Raw genomic sequence first — 18,419 nt, 5'->3', positions numbered from 1 at the left:
AAAATATCCAATCTATGTTGTAAACAAATAGGCAATCTCTTCTACTTATTAGCTATTTATTTATTCAGCAGACACAACTTAGTGGCATTTAAATTATTAAAAATCGGAACGTATATAATTATTCAAGATCTATGACGATTTCCACTTGTATTGGAGCGAAGGTAATATATGAGCAAGACTAATCTATATATATAAAAATGAATTGCTGTTCGTTAGTCACGCTAAAACTCCAGAACGGCTGGACCGATTTGGCTAATTTTGGTCTTGAATTATATGTGGAAGTCCAGGGAAGGTTTAGAAGGTGAGTAAGTGCAATAAAAATACTTGGAATATAATAAAAACAACGACTTTGTTTTTCCTTAGAAATAGTAAATCTATTTCTATTTTAGAGAATTATCATTGATTTTCTATGATTATCGATGTTAGACAATAAAAGATTGATGTTTTAAAGTTGATTTTGCATAATTAAAACCATCGTTACATCTATTTTTCGAATCTATATATATAAAAATAAGAAGCATTTTTCGATGTCACTTAATAACTCAAGAAGGGGCCCACCTATCCAAACCAAATTTTCAGGGTTTGTTCGGACTATTTAGTAGATGATTTTTGTGAAGTTTGCAAAAAATCGGTCGAGTGGTTCTTCATTTATCACATTTTTTGTAACAAATGAATTCAATAAATGGCGGGTCATTTTGTTAATGTAGAATTTTTAGACGGGGAATTGTGCGGTCAAATCATAAGTGAGTATTAATTAAAAATGAGTACAATCATCCCCCAGTTTCAATAGTTTAACATTTAAAAGTACAGCGTTTGCATTTATTTTCATATCTAAATAAACAGAAAAAAAGTAAGTGCCATGAATTTTTATTCGTATCGATTGATGGTTCGACCACAAACACAAAATTATATCTCGAGATGTGGTAAACTATATCATCAGTACATCGTTGACATGTATGCCAAAATAGAAACGTGAAATTTTTGAACGTCTAAATTTTCTTCGTTTCGACCAAGCAAAATTAAGATCCGAAAAATATATTCATTTGATAGCGAATGATGCTAATGTAAATGACATCGGGCGACTGTCTATATTGCCATCTTCGTTTTTTGGTTGCCCACGGCATATGAACGAATATACACAAGACGCAATTTCTTATGTACGAAAAATGGTCGACCGGATCTGTTCATTACATTTACACGTAATCCGCAGTGGGATGATATTAAAAACAATTTATTTGAAGAACAGTCGACAACTGATCGTCATGGACATTATAGCACGTTTTTTCGGCAAAAATTGAAAGTAATTATGTATTTAATTGTAAAATTATGTATATTTGGAGAGGTGATTTCATATGTACTCCATTGATTGGCAAAAAAGGGAATTGCCGCATGCACATGTATTAATTTGGCGGGTACATAAAATAACTCCGGATCAAATCGATAACGTTATGCGGTGAGATATATATGAGTTCGTTATATCTATTTCTCGAATTTAATAATTTCTTCCAGTCGCAAAAAAACACCAATGTTATCAATTAACATCGATGTTTAGAGCTCCATAAACATCAAGTATCAAATCAGTCATGTTCGGTATTGATGTCGTTATCAACGCCGTAATCATGTTTTTGTAACATGGGTAATCCCCACTTTTTCAACCATTTGATATTGCCCCCGTTATTCAGAAATCAAATTGAAAGAATCGTTAAATCTTTGTAACTACATATTAATTCACAGGTGGTACAAGAAAAACATTAATTTTAACTAACTTTAGATATTTACTGTCTATCAGATCATTCCTATCATTTATTTTATTTTTATTCATTTATCGCCAAAAATAGCGCAATGGCCAAGATCCTACAGGTACGCAAATTTATTGTTTGGGACGAATGCACAATGGCCCTTAAAAGATCAGTGGAAGCACTGGAAAGTACGTTGAAAGATCTTCGTAACAACCAAAATATTTTTGGTGGGGCCATGATTCTGTTGTCAGGTGATTTTCGTCAGACTCTTCCAGTTATTCCCCAATCAACTGTTGCTGATGAACTAAACGCATGCCTAAAATCATCAAAATAGTGGCTGCACATAAAGACACTCCAAATAAGATAGTGAAAAACGTCATTGAGGCAACAATCATAAAGGGTAAATATAAAGGAAAGGATGTCTTGATCCCGCGTATACCAATGATTCCAACGGATTTACCATTCGATTTTAAACATCAATAATTAATTCTATTAAATCTCATTTCCCGTGCGCCTGGCATTTGCGATGACAATAAATAAATCGCAAGGCCAGTCGTTGGAAGTTTGCGGAATCTACTTAGAGTTTCCCTGTTTCGCGCATGGACAATTATACGTTGCGTGGTCACCACAAAACAAAACAAAAAAAAATTAGTTTATCGGAAAGCTTTAAATTAACAGAGTGTATCGTTATTGTATGTGTGTCAATATCAAATTGAACACTTTTAAATAGCCAGTATTTTAGACAAACTTTTTTTTGTAAGTATCATCTAAGTGTTGTGACGTGACCATTCTCAGCAATATAAATTACACAATATTTTAATAATAATAAAACTTGACCACCTATACTTTACCTGTGTTGTATTTAGTGATATTTTATTGATTTGTATTGTAAATGAGTTTCAAATTAAAACTTATGGTATAGCCAGTTTACACTAAATGGTTTTGCAAACTTTATGTTATAAGGACTTAATCATAGCGACATAGCAATTTACCACACTCTCTCATGATTCCTGTGTCATTGAAAATATAGAAAAAATTATTGACTGTGTCGCTTTTAATGTATCAGTTACTTCACCGGTTTCGTTGCGTGCAATGGTTTCTATGCACATCACATTTGGACTAATTTAAGCATTTCGATTATGGCAGTACAAGGTTTGCCGGGTCAGCTAGTTGTTTATATTTTAATATTTTTTGCTGAATTAGCACTTCCCAAATAATAGTAAATAATATTCTTCTCCAATTTACATTTTATTATACTCTTGTCATTGTTCGTAATTGTATCGTCCTGATATTAAAAACTTAATGTATTAACTGTTAAAATTATAAAAAAAAACGTTGTTAGTTATCGGTGCCTTAATAAACACGGTGATTTGTTCCTTAAAATGTTTAAGTCTAACAAATAGAATTAATAGTAGAAAAAAATGTTATTCTTATAATTTTTAATAATGATTTGAAAGAATACTAACATGTTGTTTTTGAAGAACAACGACAGGCACATCTCGTTTATCAAATAAAAAAGCTTTTATTTTTATGCGCTAAAAAGAAAAAACAAACTTTACTTTATACATACATATATATTATATTTACTTTACTGTCACCTTATAACGTCATTTTACAATTGACACATTCATATGATATGAAAGCTTGACGCAAGATATAAGTACTCGTATTTATTTTGTTTGAAAATTGAAATAGATAAAATCATTCATATCAAAATATTTCATTTATTTGTTGGTGTACACAAGTAAATCTCGCGACAAGCAATCTATATTTCTATATTAATATTACAAAAGTATATTATAAACTTTCCTCTGTCTGTGTTTCTGTCGCTCTTTCACAACAAAATCGCTGATTCGGGTTTGATGAGATTTGCTATGAAGCTAACTTGATCTCCAAGAAAGGACTTAGGCTACTTTTTGCCCATGACACATGACAACCATCACCCTTTAATGCGAGCGAAACCACAGGCGACTACTAGAATCGCATAAATTCAATTAATTAAATGTCAAATATGTATGTCCAATGTTAAATGACGCTTAAAAATATGTCTGTAATCATTAAAAAATATATTCATTGTGTTTTTTATGACGATTTTTGGGCATTAATATCTAAATAACCGTTTAAGATGTGTTGATGAAATTTGGAGCACATATGTATCTCGCAAGTCTTAGCAAATTTGACACGTTTTCGTCAAACAGTTTTTGAGTTATGAAGGGATCAAAAGTGGCTCCAAATGGTTCGTCTATTACACACGGTGCTATTCGCCATATCATAGCTGATCAAAGCTTATTTTATAAATAAATCACCCACGGTGTTATATATTATGTACGTGGCTTTGAAAAATAAAATGCATTGATATTAATAACGTACGTAAGTAGGTTCTAGCAAGCACTTTTAGACTATAAGTTTACAAATAAATCATATTAATTAAAACGTTATATGGATTCCGGTAATGGGTTCTAGTGAAAAACAGATTAAATTTCATGCGTAATAATTATTACAAACAAAACAATTGATATATAATATGTATGTATTTTAATTAATTCGCGTGCATCGTAAGAATGATTCATTATAGGCTAGACTGGGAACTAAATTTTTTGTTAATTTGCAATTAAAATTTGACATACTTTGCAGGAGATAATCACTTTGTACGGGTAAAATATGTTTTTAATATTAATCCATCATTAAACACGTCAATAACTAAAAGTGTAAAGTCGTAAAAGTCATTTTGATATTGTACATTTATGACATTACGATATTATGCTAAAATTTTGTTCAATGAATTTCAAATAAACATTCCCATACGGACACTATGACGAAACTATTTTCCAATTACGGACATGATGTGGAACACCCGCAGTGACCCTGATCTCCGTATATGAGCAACTGGGCTTCAGGCTACTGCCTATATCAATGAATTATTCATATATGAAATGTCATTCGTACACAGAATTGATGAATAGTTTTGGAGAATCAATAATAGTGTCCTGAAAACTAAAGACGATAAGTCATACATTCTAATAGAATATATTAGATATTTGCAGTTCATTCGATTTTATTTGATGCCCTTTTGAGGATTCATAACAGGTCTTTTATAACAGCGTATAGAAAAACTACCAGTAAGCTGTCGCCTTTGAAGTTTCGAAATGCCGCTCTTCGTCATCGCCGTAGGGTTGTTACTTTTATTCATTTATTTTTTTATATTGAGTATGTTATGCATTTGTTTGTTTGTTTGTTATGCATTTGTTTTATACATATATGTAGAGTACCAGACTACTAGGAATATAATACAAACAATACTTAAGTACATGTTTTAAATAACTGAGCTTATCTCTTTAATTTAGTTTTTTGCATCCCTAAATGTTATACCCTGAGTCCGGTAAGTTAAGCTCGTTACCGCCTCTTTTTCACCCCAATGACCGCACTTGATAGTTCTTCTTTATGCTATGGTTGAATCATGGGGGTTTATTTTTAAATTTTAATAAACTATTTGGGACTAAGGCTGCTTTCTACAACAAAGTATTTTTTGTGTGATACAATTTAGTTTTTAATTTATACTAATATTAAAAAGAGGTAATAGTTTATTTGTTTGAACTAAAGATTTTAGCGAGCTACTTTATTTCTGAGTGCTAAATTTCCGGGTACATAAATAAAATATTAACAAAAAGAAAAACCGATTTCAAACAAAACACTATTTTAAAACAAATGAATATGCACGAAAAAGTAATAAAAATAATTGCGTATTCAACATATTTTTTAGAGTCTTCCTAAGTTAAATGAAATGAAAAATATTAGACTACTTAAAAGTCGATTAACGATTATATCATGTAGTTATAGTTATTGGTATATTTGGAGCCGGTGTCAGCCACGGTGCCCTTGCCCCAACAATCAAAAGAAAGAAGCGATACGAGCCCCTTGATTGATTCAGTATATTATTGAGTAAAAGGTAATTTGTAAAAAACATATTTGTTAAAGTATTCTCGTATTGTTTTTTGATAGATATACTGTAGGGTTTTATTGGCTAACACCGACTCCAAATATAACAATAATTATAACTACATGATATAATCGTTAATCGACTTTTAAGTAGTCTAATATTTTTCATTTAATTTAACTTAGGAAGACTCTTAAAAATATGTTGAATACGCAATTATTTTTATTACTGTTTCGTGCATATTCATTTGTTTTAAAATAGTGTTAGGTTTGAAGTCGGTTTTTCTTTTTGTTAAAATTTTATTTATTTTTTGATTTTAAGTGAAGCTGATGTTGACTAACTAATTTTTTTTAATATGGATAGATTAAGCGTTCCGTTTATATGAGTCAGAAACTACTTCGAGGACAATTTCAAAGGAAACTTGCGAATAAAGCAAAAATAGACTTTCGAAAATGCGGATTTAATACGTCACGCGGCGTAAACTACAAGGATCCCTCGAAAGAGCTGTAATCGAACTCAGCAAAAAAACTTTGAAAAAGACCAACTATATTTCGTACATCATATGACATCACATCACATACACAAAATTTGATTAAAGATAGTAAGAAATTCTGCCCCATATCGCACCCTAACTGCGAGCCGTATAGGAGTTCCATCACTACATAGTATAAAACAAAGTCGCTTTCTCTGACCCTATATCTTTAAATCTACGCAACGGATTTTGATGCAGTGTTTTTAAAAAGATAGTGTAATTCAAGGGGAAGGTTTGTGTATATAATACATAAACAATATAGTAAAGAAACACTGATAATTTTAGAAGTTTGCGATGTGATGTCGTATTTAAACAAATTCAGTAGTATATTTAGTATCAGTATTGCACCCGTGCGAAGCCGGGGTGCGTAGCTAGTTGATTATAATATTCGACTATGATAATTACATAAACATTACGGAAGGTGACTCAAATATCCAAATAACCTATAAATAAAAGATTCGACCGAGTATCGCTAACGTGCTCCTCAGAATTGTTCTGTTCCCTTCCGTTCCGTTACTTTGTCATGGATCCTGTGCTCAGAACCTTACCAAACTTTCACCAAATTACCCTTGAAGTATATATTTTATAATAAAAAAGAATTATCAAAATTGGTTAACGTGATTTTCAGTTATTCACCTATTTGTCGCGCATATACGTAATGCAAATTTAAGACTTATATCGTTTTCACATGGATACCATCATCGGAAAAAAAAATAAAAAAATGGGACCCCACGGGAAGCACTACCTTTCAAACAAAAAAAAAATATATCAAAATCGGTCCACCCAGTGAAAAGTTATGAGGTAACAAACATAAAAAAAAAATACAGACGAATTGATAACCTCCTCCTTTTGGAAGTCGGTTGAAAATATAGATTATATCATTAATTATTTTATTAATCATTTCTATTTACAGTGCGTAGCCAGGGTGGTTCGGTAGTTTACTATAAAATATTTTTTGTGGAAATTGTACCCAGTAAATGGTCCACAGAATAATTTTTAAATATAACACGAACGTGATAAGAAAGTTTTTCTTACAGAATAGCACTGCTTTTATAATATTATTCATATTTAAGGCGACAAAAGATGATAACGTAACTGTAGATGATACGATTAAAAACATGCCTAAAATTTAGATAGTAAGCGCGTTGGTATTTGTTGAAGGCGTGTTACGCTCGAAGCTATTTTCCCTTGTCTCTTAGATATCATCCGAGCTAGCTGCCTCTGAGATTTGGGAGGCTTGTTTGTCAACCGCAAACCAAAAGGAAATCTTTGTTGTCAAGCGTTATGTAACATTGCAAAGAATAAACATATCGTCGCTTGCTTGTAATAATGTATTTATTAAAGTATAAAAATGTATCAACAACAACAGCAGCAGCCTGTAAATTTCCCACTGCTGGACTAAGGCCCCCTCTCCCTTTGACGAGACGGTTTGGAACATATTTTCACCACGTTGTTTCAATGCAACCCGCATTGAAACAACGTGGTGAAAATAAGAATACAAATACAAATGTGGCAGAATTTCTATGAAATTAGACACATGCAGGTTTCCTCGTGCTGTATTCCTCACCGTTGAGCACGAGATGAATTATAAACAGAAATTTAGCACATGATTATTCAGTGGTAATTGCCTGATTTTGAACCCGCAATCACCGGTTAAATTGCACGCGTTCTAACCATTGGGCTATCTCAGCTTGAAAAATTTATCATTATAATTTATTTAATTCAGCATTACTTGAACATATTCAAATTAATTTTTAAGTATTCTAATTTGTTCAAGTTATGCACTTGACTGATGTAAGCCATTGACAGATAGCTAGATCAGGTTCAGAAACGGCAATGTGAACTCGCAAGTGATCTCCTAATATCCTTACTGCTAGTAGTTAATAATTTGGGATGTGTATGGATACGGATATGTAAATAAAATTTCACCGGTTTCAGATAAGGTTATGGCCACGAATTTTTTTCGGATTATCCGATTGTTTCGGTCAGTTTGAAATACGGATATAAAATTATTTAGAAATTATGATAGAAATAATTACAAGATATGAATTTAAATTTATTTAATTAATAAAATTTCCAAAATTATATTAAATAATTTCTAAAATTTCGTATATAAATATGTACATCGATACAATTTGATTCAATCTGCAGTATTTCCAAATATAATCGATATAACATATGAATATTACTACTATGAGAGATATAAACAATACCTAATTAGATCTATTGTTCAAATCATATTTATTGATGTATGAAATCAATCAGATCACCATATCATAGTTTAGTTAAGGTAATTGTGTTAATATACATGTCTAGTTATGTGTTAATGTCCTCATTATATAATCCTTGATATACTAACTAAGGCAACTGCTCATATATCTCATTGGTAATAATATAATTATTGACACACAATCAGTAATTATCGTCTTAATATGATATTAGAATTACGTTCGAAATACGTTCAAATGTAAGAATTAAATACTGATTTTTTTATATAAATAATTAAACTGCATTAAATCACATGTACTAAACGAGTACGTTGTAATATGAAATAATCTCTTTTATTAATTTCGATAGAGAAGTTAAGTAGTGTTCTATTGAATGATATATATTTTCTTAAAGTTATTTGTTTAAAATTAAGGTGAGAGAGTCTGAGAAGCGGAGCTTCTTATATAATAATATATTACTGAAACCATCTCCTAAACATATTTGGATTTTTGTTTGTATAATATTATGGATGTCTATTTTGTTTTTCTGACCCTTAGATATATTAAATGTTTCCGAACACGAAGAAAGTTTGTAAGTTTTCTAATAAGCTACTAAAATTGGCGCAAACATAATGAAAAATATATTTGTCAAGATTTTCTACCCGTAGCACATTTTGTGTCAGTTAACGCAATTATATGTTTTACGTTTGGTACTCTCGGGGTAAATTAAGATAAATGACATAACATTAAAATATACTTTTGTTGAAATACAAGTTTGCTTACGACACATTTTAGTATGGATTAAAAATATATCAAAATTAGAAAACAAGCTAAGATTGCAATGAAAGAAATTAAACTGAACGTAGTCTTCAGTAACAAAAATCAAGTGAGTTCATCTGTGTTTGCGTGAATTATCGGTTGAAACAAATCTTTAGCTCAACTAAGTTGAGTTTGACGGTGAGGGGATTAGCATTGGATTTATAGTTTGTTCTGGATCTGAGAAGTGAAAGTGACAGGGATTTTATTGAAGGAATGGCGCCCCGTCCTGAAAACAAAACATAACTTCCATCAATATCGGAATCTTTACTAACAATCTTTTTCATATTAAACCTTTGATTGCAGGTGAAGGGTTTTAAAAATATTAATTGATTGCTTTCTTTGTTTCGACTGCTAGATTCTAGGGTTGTTCTTTAAATTTATCATGAGAGTCTTTAAGGTGTTAAAACTATCAATAATTATTTTATCTAAGAGTTGCGTTCATAAACTACGAAACCTTTGCTATATATCATTTATAATTATAACCTTGGTTTTGGGGTAACGCTACCGATTGTCACGGTAGCATGCGTAAGCGATCCCGTGGCGCCCGCCGAAGGACGGAGAGGGTACCGCTGGTTTTTTAGTGGGTAAACCCGGTGGTCCTGGGTGCACTCGGCGTCCAGGAAACTGGGGAGTCCCACACACCCCCCCACTTCCATCACGTGGGGGAAGCGCGTAAAGCGTTTTTCCAGCGATAAAAAAAAAAAAAAAAAAAAAAAAAAAAAAAAAAAAAAAAAAAAAAAAAAAAAAAAAAACGCTACCGATATTTAAACTGCTGAATCCTTTCAGCTCATTTTAATAAAGTTATTAAAGTTTAAAAAAAGGTATACAACAGTTGTTTACACTAGCATTATGGATATTCACAAAAATGATTATATTTTTATAATAAACGGTGACAATCACTGTACAGAAGAAAAGGTAAATTAATAACACTTAGTTACCGCCGTCAAGTTCAAGCACATCCTTCCTGCTTCACGGTATTCCTTGATGTTATAAAATTCCGTAATTGTTTTTAACTTGGCCTGTTAAAAAAATATTTTCCTCCTTTCCTTTGCTGTCGATGAAGAATTTGCAGGATAAAATGTGATATACATTATTCACATAAATATATTCAACAATATCCGTAAATGAAAACGATGTTTAATTTTGATCTGCTTAACATTGGCGGAGAGGAATAGATCACCCAGCAGGTACATCCTCATTTAATTTATTGCCTCGTGGGATTCGTTTGAAAGCCAATTTGTTCTGCAATCTTCAACATAATTTGATGAATTTATTTAATCATAGCTAAATATATTATACGTTTACATAATGGGTAACGTTTTATCGTCATCTAATTCTTGCGTGTTTTAATTTTCGATAATTATGCGTCAATATCATGAGCACAGATTATATATTATTACTTACTTGAGTAGGGATTAGAAATTCATTAATTTAATAATAAATCATACCTTAAGGATGTGAAATGAGAATTGGAATTTTGTTAAAGGAATCAATTCTTTTGTAACGAATAAAAGACTCATTATAAATAAAGTTAAAACTTTTTGTGCATCATTTGATGAATCAAAACTACGAATCCAGCTGGTAGTTTATAATAGTAATAGTTATAAGGCCGACAAGAGTATACATCATCTAATAATAAATTGTTTCGACTGCTTTTCCACATTGGATTTGTTAAAAATACTTTATCTTGTTGATGTATTCCAAGCTATCACATTTCAAACTACATTTTCTTTTCCGGTACTTTTATTTAAACATCGAATTACATTAAGGAATTCAAAATAGCTACTATACAAATCTCGACCGTACTGAAAGAATACTATCAGTTATTGTACCATATTTCTATTAAATTACAATTCCAATTCTTGAATGACAAATTAGCGCCTCTTAGTAGAGCAATAAAAACGATTGTTTTAATACAAACACAGTATAATTCCCCCGTCGAAAAAATACCCTATCCTAAAAAAATTACAAATACAAAAGTAACTGGTATTGTCTGAGAGCTTAGATATTTAAAATAATATTATTTCAAAGTAATGTAATGCAAATCGATCGGTAATCATTAAATAAAGTACGTTGGCTAGATAATTATTGGGTAGTAGGTAATACGAGAAGATTCTCATTTACTAGCTTGTATGTACAAGCAGTCGATCATTGCAGTGCCTATGAATAAATCTTCATTAATGTTTCACACATGGTTAGTATCGGACGATAATCGAGACGGACGTTGTGTCTCGTCACATAGCTTACAGATAACATATAATATGTATACGTCACTGTTACATTGTAAATAGAGCTGAGATGGCCCAGTGTTTAGAACGCGTGCATTTTAACCGATAATTGCTGGTTCAAAGCCAGGCAAGCACCATTATGTACATGTGCTGAATTTGTGTTTATAATTCATCTCGTGTTCGGCGGTGAAGGAAAACATGGTGGAAACCTGCATGAGTCAAATTTCATCGAAATTCTGCCACATGCGCATTCCACCAACCCGCATTGAAACAGAAGTATATTTCAGGTAAATTATAAAATCTCGTATTGAAATTCAAGCGAAAGATTATTAAATATAATTTTATACGTTTTATTAAAAGTCAAATCTCCGTTCACAATTTTTCAACTGTTTATATTCTCATGAGGCAGATTTTAATCGAAGAGTATTAATATACATATTATGCTTTCTTTAATATTTATGTTAAACAGTAATAATCAAATTTATGACTGCGAATGAAAAATCATTCATAATCAATACTTCACGGAAATAAATGGAAGACTGTTATAACGGTGTTTAATTTTGACACAATTTCATGAAGATCTTTGCACTCGTTAAGCTGCTAAGCTACAAATAAATTATCACATCATATAGAGCTTAAACAGGAAGAAATAGATGTCACGGCCGTGATTACCCGGGATAATGTTTGGTATTACTTCGTCAAAGTAAGACAGGGTAAGACGAGTAGCGTGTGAGTACATATTTCATCGGCTTGCTCGCAGCGTTATCTCCACATGATAAGAGCAAATGACGCGCATGAGGTATTGCTAACATTTTTTATTATGTAACATTCATTAAATAAATGCAAGCGTTTTATCTATCCGTTGATCTTAGTTTTCACATTTATCAAAAAATAAATTTTATATTTATATTGTTATTTTTATTCAGAGTACATTGGTTTGATAGATAGCAATAGTTTCACATTTATAATATTCGTGAATGAATGTATAAAATAAAACAACTTAGGTTATACCACTATATTAATTAACCTATATATATAAATATTAAGGGGAGTGCCACTATACGGTGTCGATAACCACATCAATAATCATACGAAGAAATGTTATTTCAATTAAAAACACGTATTTAAAAGTCAAAGCAATACTAAATATTATTATTTCAATTAAAATTATACAAGTATATTTAAAAAATCATGACAGTTAATAATTAATTTAGTCTTAATCCTTTCCTATCAATAAAGTTATGTTTTTGTATAATTAATTGTAATAAATAAATAAATCTTTTTAAAAAGACTTTCTCCGGTCGTCATATCATAACTAGAGTAATGTTATAAAAATACAGAGAAAAGAATTAATTATAATACGTTTTACTAATTTAAGCCCGATGTGATTTAGTAACGTTAGTAAGTTAATATTACTAGCACAATATTAATTTTTACTAAATGTAAGTTGCAAATAAGATTAAACACCATAAACATTTGATAAAGAAACTTATACACATAAATGTCAGAGGATATTTATTTAGCCATTGACTTAAGAGTTCATTAGAGTTATATAAGTGCAGTAAAATAGGTGTTATAGCTCGAGAACAGATAATAAAGATTTTTTTAAAAAAGGAATCCTGCCTCGCTTCTTCCAATAAATCTCTCAAAAGACCTCTTTCCTTGATTTATTCTATTGATAATCTGAACCTGTTCTCAACTTGGCACCACCGGAGAGAATAAAACTTTTTCAAAAGTATTAGACTGTCGACGCGATTTAATATTCATACTTTGCTTACAGCAAATTTGTAGAACAAGATGCTAAGTTAGGTCTTAATGCGTACAGATTCAGATATTTTAAATGTTTTTACCATTTATCAAAACCCAGCTCAATTATTTTAGGTACAATACTACAGCTTACTTATTTGCGTGTACATATTTGACGTACTAATTTTTGCTCTAGAACTACTTATACAAATAAAATAATATTTACAGCATATAAACGGCATAGTTAAAGTTTAGTGTAAATTTAGTTTACACTATTTTTGTTTTTGTTTTAATTATTTTACCATATACTTATATAGGTGCAGAGGCAAATGGATAATCTGGTGGTACACCAGCGCCCTAAGGTATCAGCTGAAAGAAATATCAACCATTTCTGACATCGCAAATGCGTCATCAATTTTGAAAAGAATATTTTATGTCCCTTGTGCCTGAAATTACAATGGTTCACTTACCTATGACACTGGAACACAACTATACAGAGTATTGCTTTTTAGCGATAGGATATTTGATGATGATTAATTGACAAAGGCTTACCACCAAGATAATATTTAGATTCAATATTTCATAGTTTTTAGTATCATTAAAAACCTGACGAAATGATTTAATGCATTCCACAACAGCGGAAAACAGTTTATATTATTAAAAGTAAATCTTGGTACAGAGTCAACAATCGCGAGCTGAATAAATTGATAACATTAAACCAAAATTAACACCATGTCTACAAAAAATACATGTTTACGTAAATAAGGAATCGAGAAATAGGACCATTAAAATACTTAAACGAATTTATGTAAAAAGTACTATAATGGATTGATTGGTGTTGATTACAAGGCGTTCGATTCAATCACGTTTTCAATAGTTACATATCTGATCGTCTTAAATTTAAAGTACTGCACTTGCTTTTATTGTCGTAGCGTAAGATTCAAGCGGAACTTTTTTGGCACCTTTTTGAGGGAGTTTAATAAAATCATATATTTACCTAAGATTTTAAATTAACATGGCTTAAATGGGCATAGACATATACCATCGCGGACTTTTTTGTAGACATTTTTGAGTTGTACAATTCTGTAGTACATTATTTTGATCTACATAGTAGGGTTCAGACAGCATTTACAATGTAAGCGCAAAAAAATTATAAATTTACGACATCACATTAGAAACTTTAAAGACTTATAGTGTTACTTAACTATGTTGTCTATGTATTGTATACTAAAACCTTCCTCTTGAAACACTCTATCTATTAAAAAAATCGCATCAAAATCCGTTGCGTAGTTTTAAAGATTTAAGCGTACAAAGGGACATAGGGACAGAAAAAGCGACTTTGTTTTATACTATGTAAAGATTGTAAATCAGAATGTAGCACGTGCTAACTTTCTCTTTGGCTACGCTGTGAACATAGTGAGCTTTTAAAATATTATTATTTACACATCCAGTTTGTTTTTCTTTTAAAGCCTCAATTAATACCAAGTTGAACGTTTTGTTTATAGCTGTCTAAAGTTAATATAAGGCTTACATTAACTTTAGACAGCAGTAAATAGAATGTTATTTATATATTTTTCACGTGCACACATAAAATAAGAATTTCAAAACAAGATATATTAAACTTAAATCGGTTACATAAACATCAGACATTTATTTTAATATGCTTTGCAGGAATAATACGTCATAACTAAACATCATTAGGTACATATATTTATTAAATATGTACATTGCTCATTTAACATATTATTATTACTTATTTACTTTTTTATTCCATTTGCTGTCGAAACGCTTGGCCCTTGGAGTAGTGGTGCAAAAAGCCTCATCTAAAGTATAACACCTAGCCTCATTGCTTCCACTGCTGACAGGAGGGCTGGTTCGTTTTTTGCCCAGAGGATCGGAATTGTGATTCAACGGGGAAATGCTGCTAGCATTCTTGCCACCATTCCACGCGGTCAAGATTTATACAGCAACTAGTTTTAGTTCGTATGTGTATATATTTAAGCATTTAATGTTATTAATTCTTATATTAAAAAATATTTTATATTTTAACCACAGATCCATACGGTTCAGTTACAGTATGTCATTTCAATGAATATTTGAAATTGATATAGCAGTTTGTATTATCTAACGATTGAAAAACTGTGAACAAGTAAGACATTCTAAAGTATATTTAGAATCAGCATTGCACCTATGCGAAGGCGGGGCGAGTCGCTAGTAACACTAAAAAAACAGATTTAAGTTGTTTATTATAGCTGGTTTTGTTTAATTAGATTATCATAAGATTTTTGAAAGTTTAGAATCAACCAAAAGCACAAAAGATTCAGTGGTTACTTTTTCAAGGATGTTTCACTAGATATGACGTTAGTATGACTCTGTCTCATTTGTGTATTAGCGAGATAAGGCTGTGGATCATCATATAGAACGTGTGAATTTATAAATACATTATTGACTTTAAATAGTTTTCTTCAGAATATGCAAATATATTAAAAATAATTATTAACACGGCTTAGTAATATAAGCAAAACGATTTAAGGCTCATTTGATGTGATAAAGATAATTAATTTAAACGTTTACCCTGAGGCTAAGATACACCTTTTCCATAGTAATTCGACAACCTTATTATTTTATCTTACGTAATATATTAAATAATAATAAAAGGAAGGGAAGACCCACTCTTCACATATAAAACTTTGTTCTTTACTTTTCATTCTAGCCAATAATTCTATTTTGATAAATATAGCCCAAATTGCTCATATAAATTCAAGTAATAATATATAAATTCAAGGCAGGATATACATATATAATTATATTTAAATAACATAACATTGTGTTTTATAGCGTGAAAAAAAGTAATTACAGAGTTTGTAGTCGGTTCTTCTTAGTGGTAGTTTCACTGAATATAGTTTGTTAAATGACGAGTCAACAGTAATTGTAAAGCCGACTTGAATAAATATTTTTATTTATTTTTGCATTAGTATTTTGTTCCCAATTATTATAAAACAGCAAAAATCTTTGTCGATCATTACCTTCGTCCCCAAAGACAAGACAAAAGTAATACTGTACGGACTCGCTCAACGCCGTAAGGTCGTACGTAATATTAAACCATTAATTTGTTCATTTTAAGAAAATAAAATACAAGACGTATTTTTAATGTAGGTATAATATTACAAAAGTGAACATTAAAAATATTAACTAAATTTTACCCATCAAACTTAAACACAACTTGTTTTTATATTAAATGAAATTATAAATTAAATTTTTTAAATTAACATGGTTATTTTTATTATTAAAGTTATTATCTCGTGAACAAGACATTCGTAGACAATGTCGAAATATCGAGCTCCACCGAACAAAAATAAAAAACATGGTAAATATCCCGAAATTAATAACTTTAATAATAAATTAAATTGTTTGACGGAACGCAATATGTACAGTTGTACACATTAGTCAATTCTATATAATTTATACAGAATTCTTTCAATTACAATATTCCTTATATTTTATAAAAGCTAAGCTTGTTGGGAATTCTTTATAAAAGAATTATCATTTAAAACCGGAAGCGGCCTTTGACGATTAAGAAGTACTTCTAAAAGGCTTTTCGAATAAAACAATATTTTGTATGAAAACTTTATTATTAAATCATTAATGAATTGTAAGCTTAAGGGACATTCTATCAAAATGTATTATTAAAAACATGCAACTCATTTGAAACACACGACTATTCTATTACGATAATAAATAATGCTACTTCATTTAAAATACCTTAAATAATATTTCAGCTATCATCATCATTTTATAAGAAACCAGATAGATATATTGTATTATAAGATATATGTTTTGATTGACTATAAAATGAGCTGCACTACCGCCATCGAGTCATTGTGATTTCGGTGGTCGTTGCGGCAAGTAGAAAGTGCGTTGATTCATTGTTCCTAAAAGTGCTTTATTGTTGTAATTAGACTTTATATGAATATATGTGATTTGAAGTGTAAATGAAGTGATAATATATAAGAGTAAGTTATTTTTGTTTCAAATAAGAATAAATAAATGTAATTACGTAGGGTATTCGAATTTATTTTTTTATTTTTTTCTTTATTTTCATTTCTGAACCTAAATTCAGAAGTGGGATAAAGAACTAGTTTTGTGATTGTTTGTTTAATTACATTGACAATGCCTCGCGATAGCAATGAATCGTCGCACCGTTCTCGCAGTAGTTTACGGCGTGTAATAACTCCATACGACGAACGCGATAGGTCACGTCATCGTAATCGCAGTGCTAGCTCTGATCGTAACAACCGCCGCGCGACGTCGTCGTCAGACGCGTTCACGTTCTCGCGAACGCCGAAATCACGATTCGCGCTCACTCGCATATTCTCGTTCTGTCAATAACGATAGATTGCAACTTACGCTCGATGCTATTTTAAGAAAGTTAAGTCCCGCCGATAATAATGAACCTCGCGATCTACCTAATAATACGTGTTGTAATCTGGTCAATCATACTAATACGTTACCGAATAACCCTAATGTTAATATTGCCAAAGAAATCGATCAGGCTATAAATAATCAAAGTGCCGCGTGTCCGTCCGTTCTCGTTACGCCTCGTAGCAATGTTTCACACCAAGCACGTTTGGTGGAGGGCTCATCAAGTCACGGCGATAACGTTCGTAGTCGGGAAGTCGGTTCGTCGGAGCTAATAGAGGCCCTAAAGATGTTACAACCCATTAGATCAAACAATTATTTTATATCTAATTTTGATCCTAGGAGGAACTTAGGCCTCTCTCTCCGCAGCGCTTAGATTACGCAAACATCCTTTATGACGTTATTAGCCTAACATCTGGTCAATATGTAACCTATGCTGAATATGCGCGAAGAACCCTACTTCGATTACGTGTAATTAATGGTTTGAGCGATAAGTTGCGTACGTTAATTGTTATACGCGGAATAGAAGATACCCAAATACGGGCGGCAGCTACAAATGCACACTTAACAGTCGATAGTACAATATAGTGTCGTTTTTATCTATATATGTAAAGACGGTTAAAAATAAATCAAACGCGCGAAACGGTAACGGTCACCCGCTCAAACGATTGAATTCAAACGTTAACAGGCAAGGCGATGCTAGGTGTTTTAAGTGCGGTTTACGTGGTCATTTTGAACGCTCGTGTAGACGCTCAAATGTAGACGCGAGTCAAGTATCAAGTGGGAATTTTAGAG

General features: G+C 31.2%; 1 protein-coding gene across 1 annotated transcript in view; it reads left to right on the top strand.

The window, feature by feature from the left end:
* The window catches only part of LOC124534947, a 117,291-nt gene extending 99,291 nt beyond the window's left edge, over window positions 1–18,000 (top strand). Inside the window, exon 3 of the mRNA XM_047110985.1 lies at window positions 17,459–18,000. Coding sequence (XP_046966941.1) covers window positions 17,459–18,000 — 542 coding nt within the window. The remainder of the gene's footprint in view (window positions 1–17,458) is intronic.
* Window positions 18,001–18,419: the final 419 nt, after the last annotated feature.

The sequence above is a fragment of the Vanessa cardui genome, chromosome 13, assembly GCF_905220365.1.
Source record: "Vanessa cardui chromosome 13, ilVanCard2.1, whole genome shotgun sequence".
Classification (NCBI taxonomy): Eukaryota; Metazoa; Arthropoda; class Insecta; order Lepidoptera; family Nymphalidae; genus Vanessa; species Vanessa cardui.
This window is presented reverse-complemented; position numbering and strand designations above follow the sequence as displayed.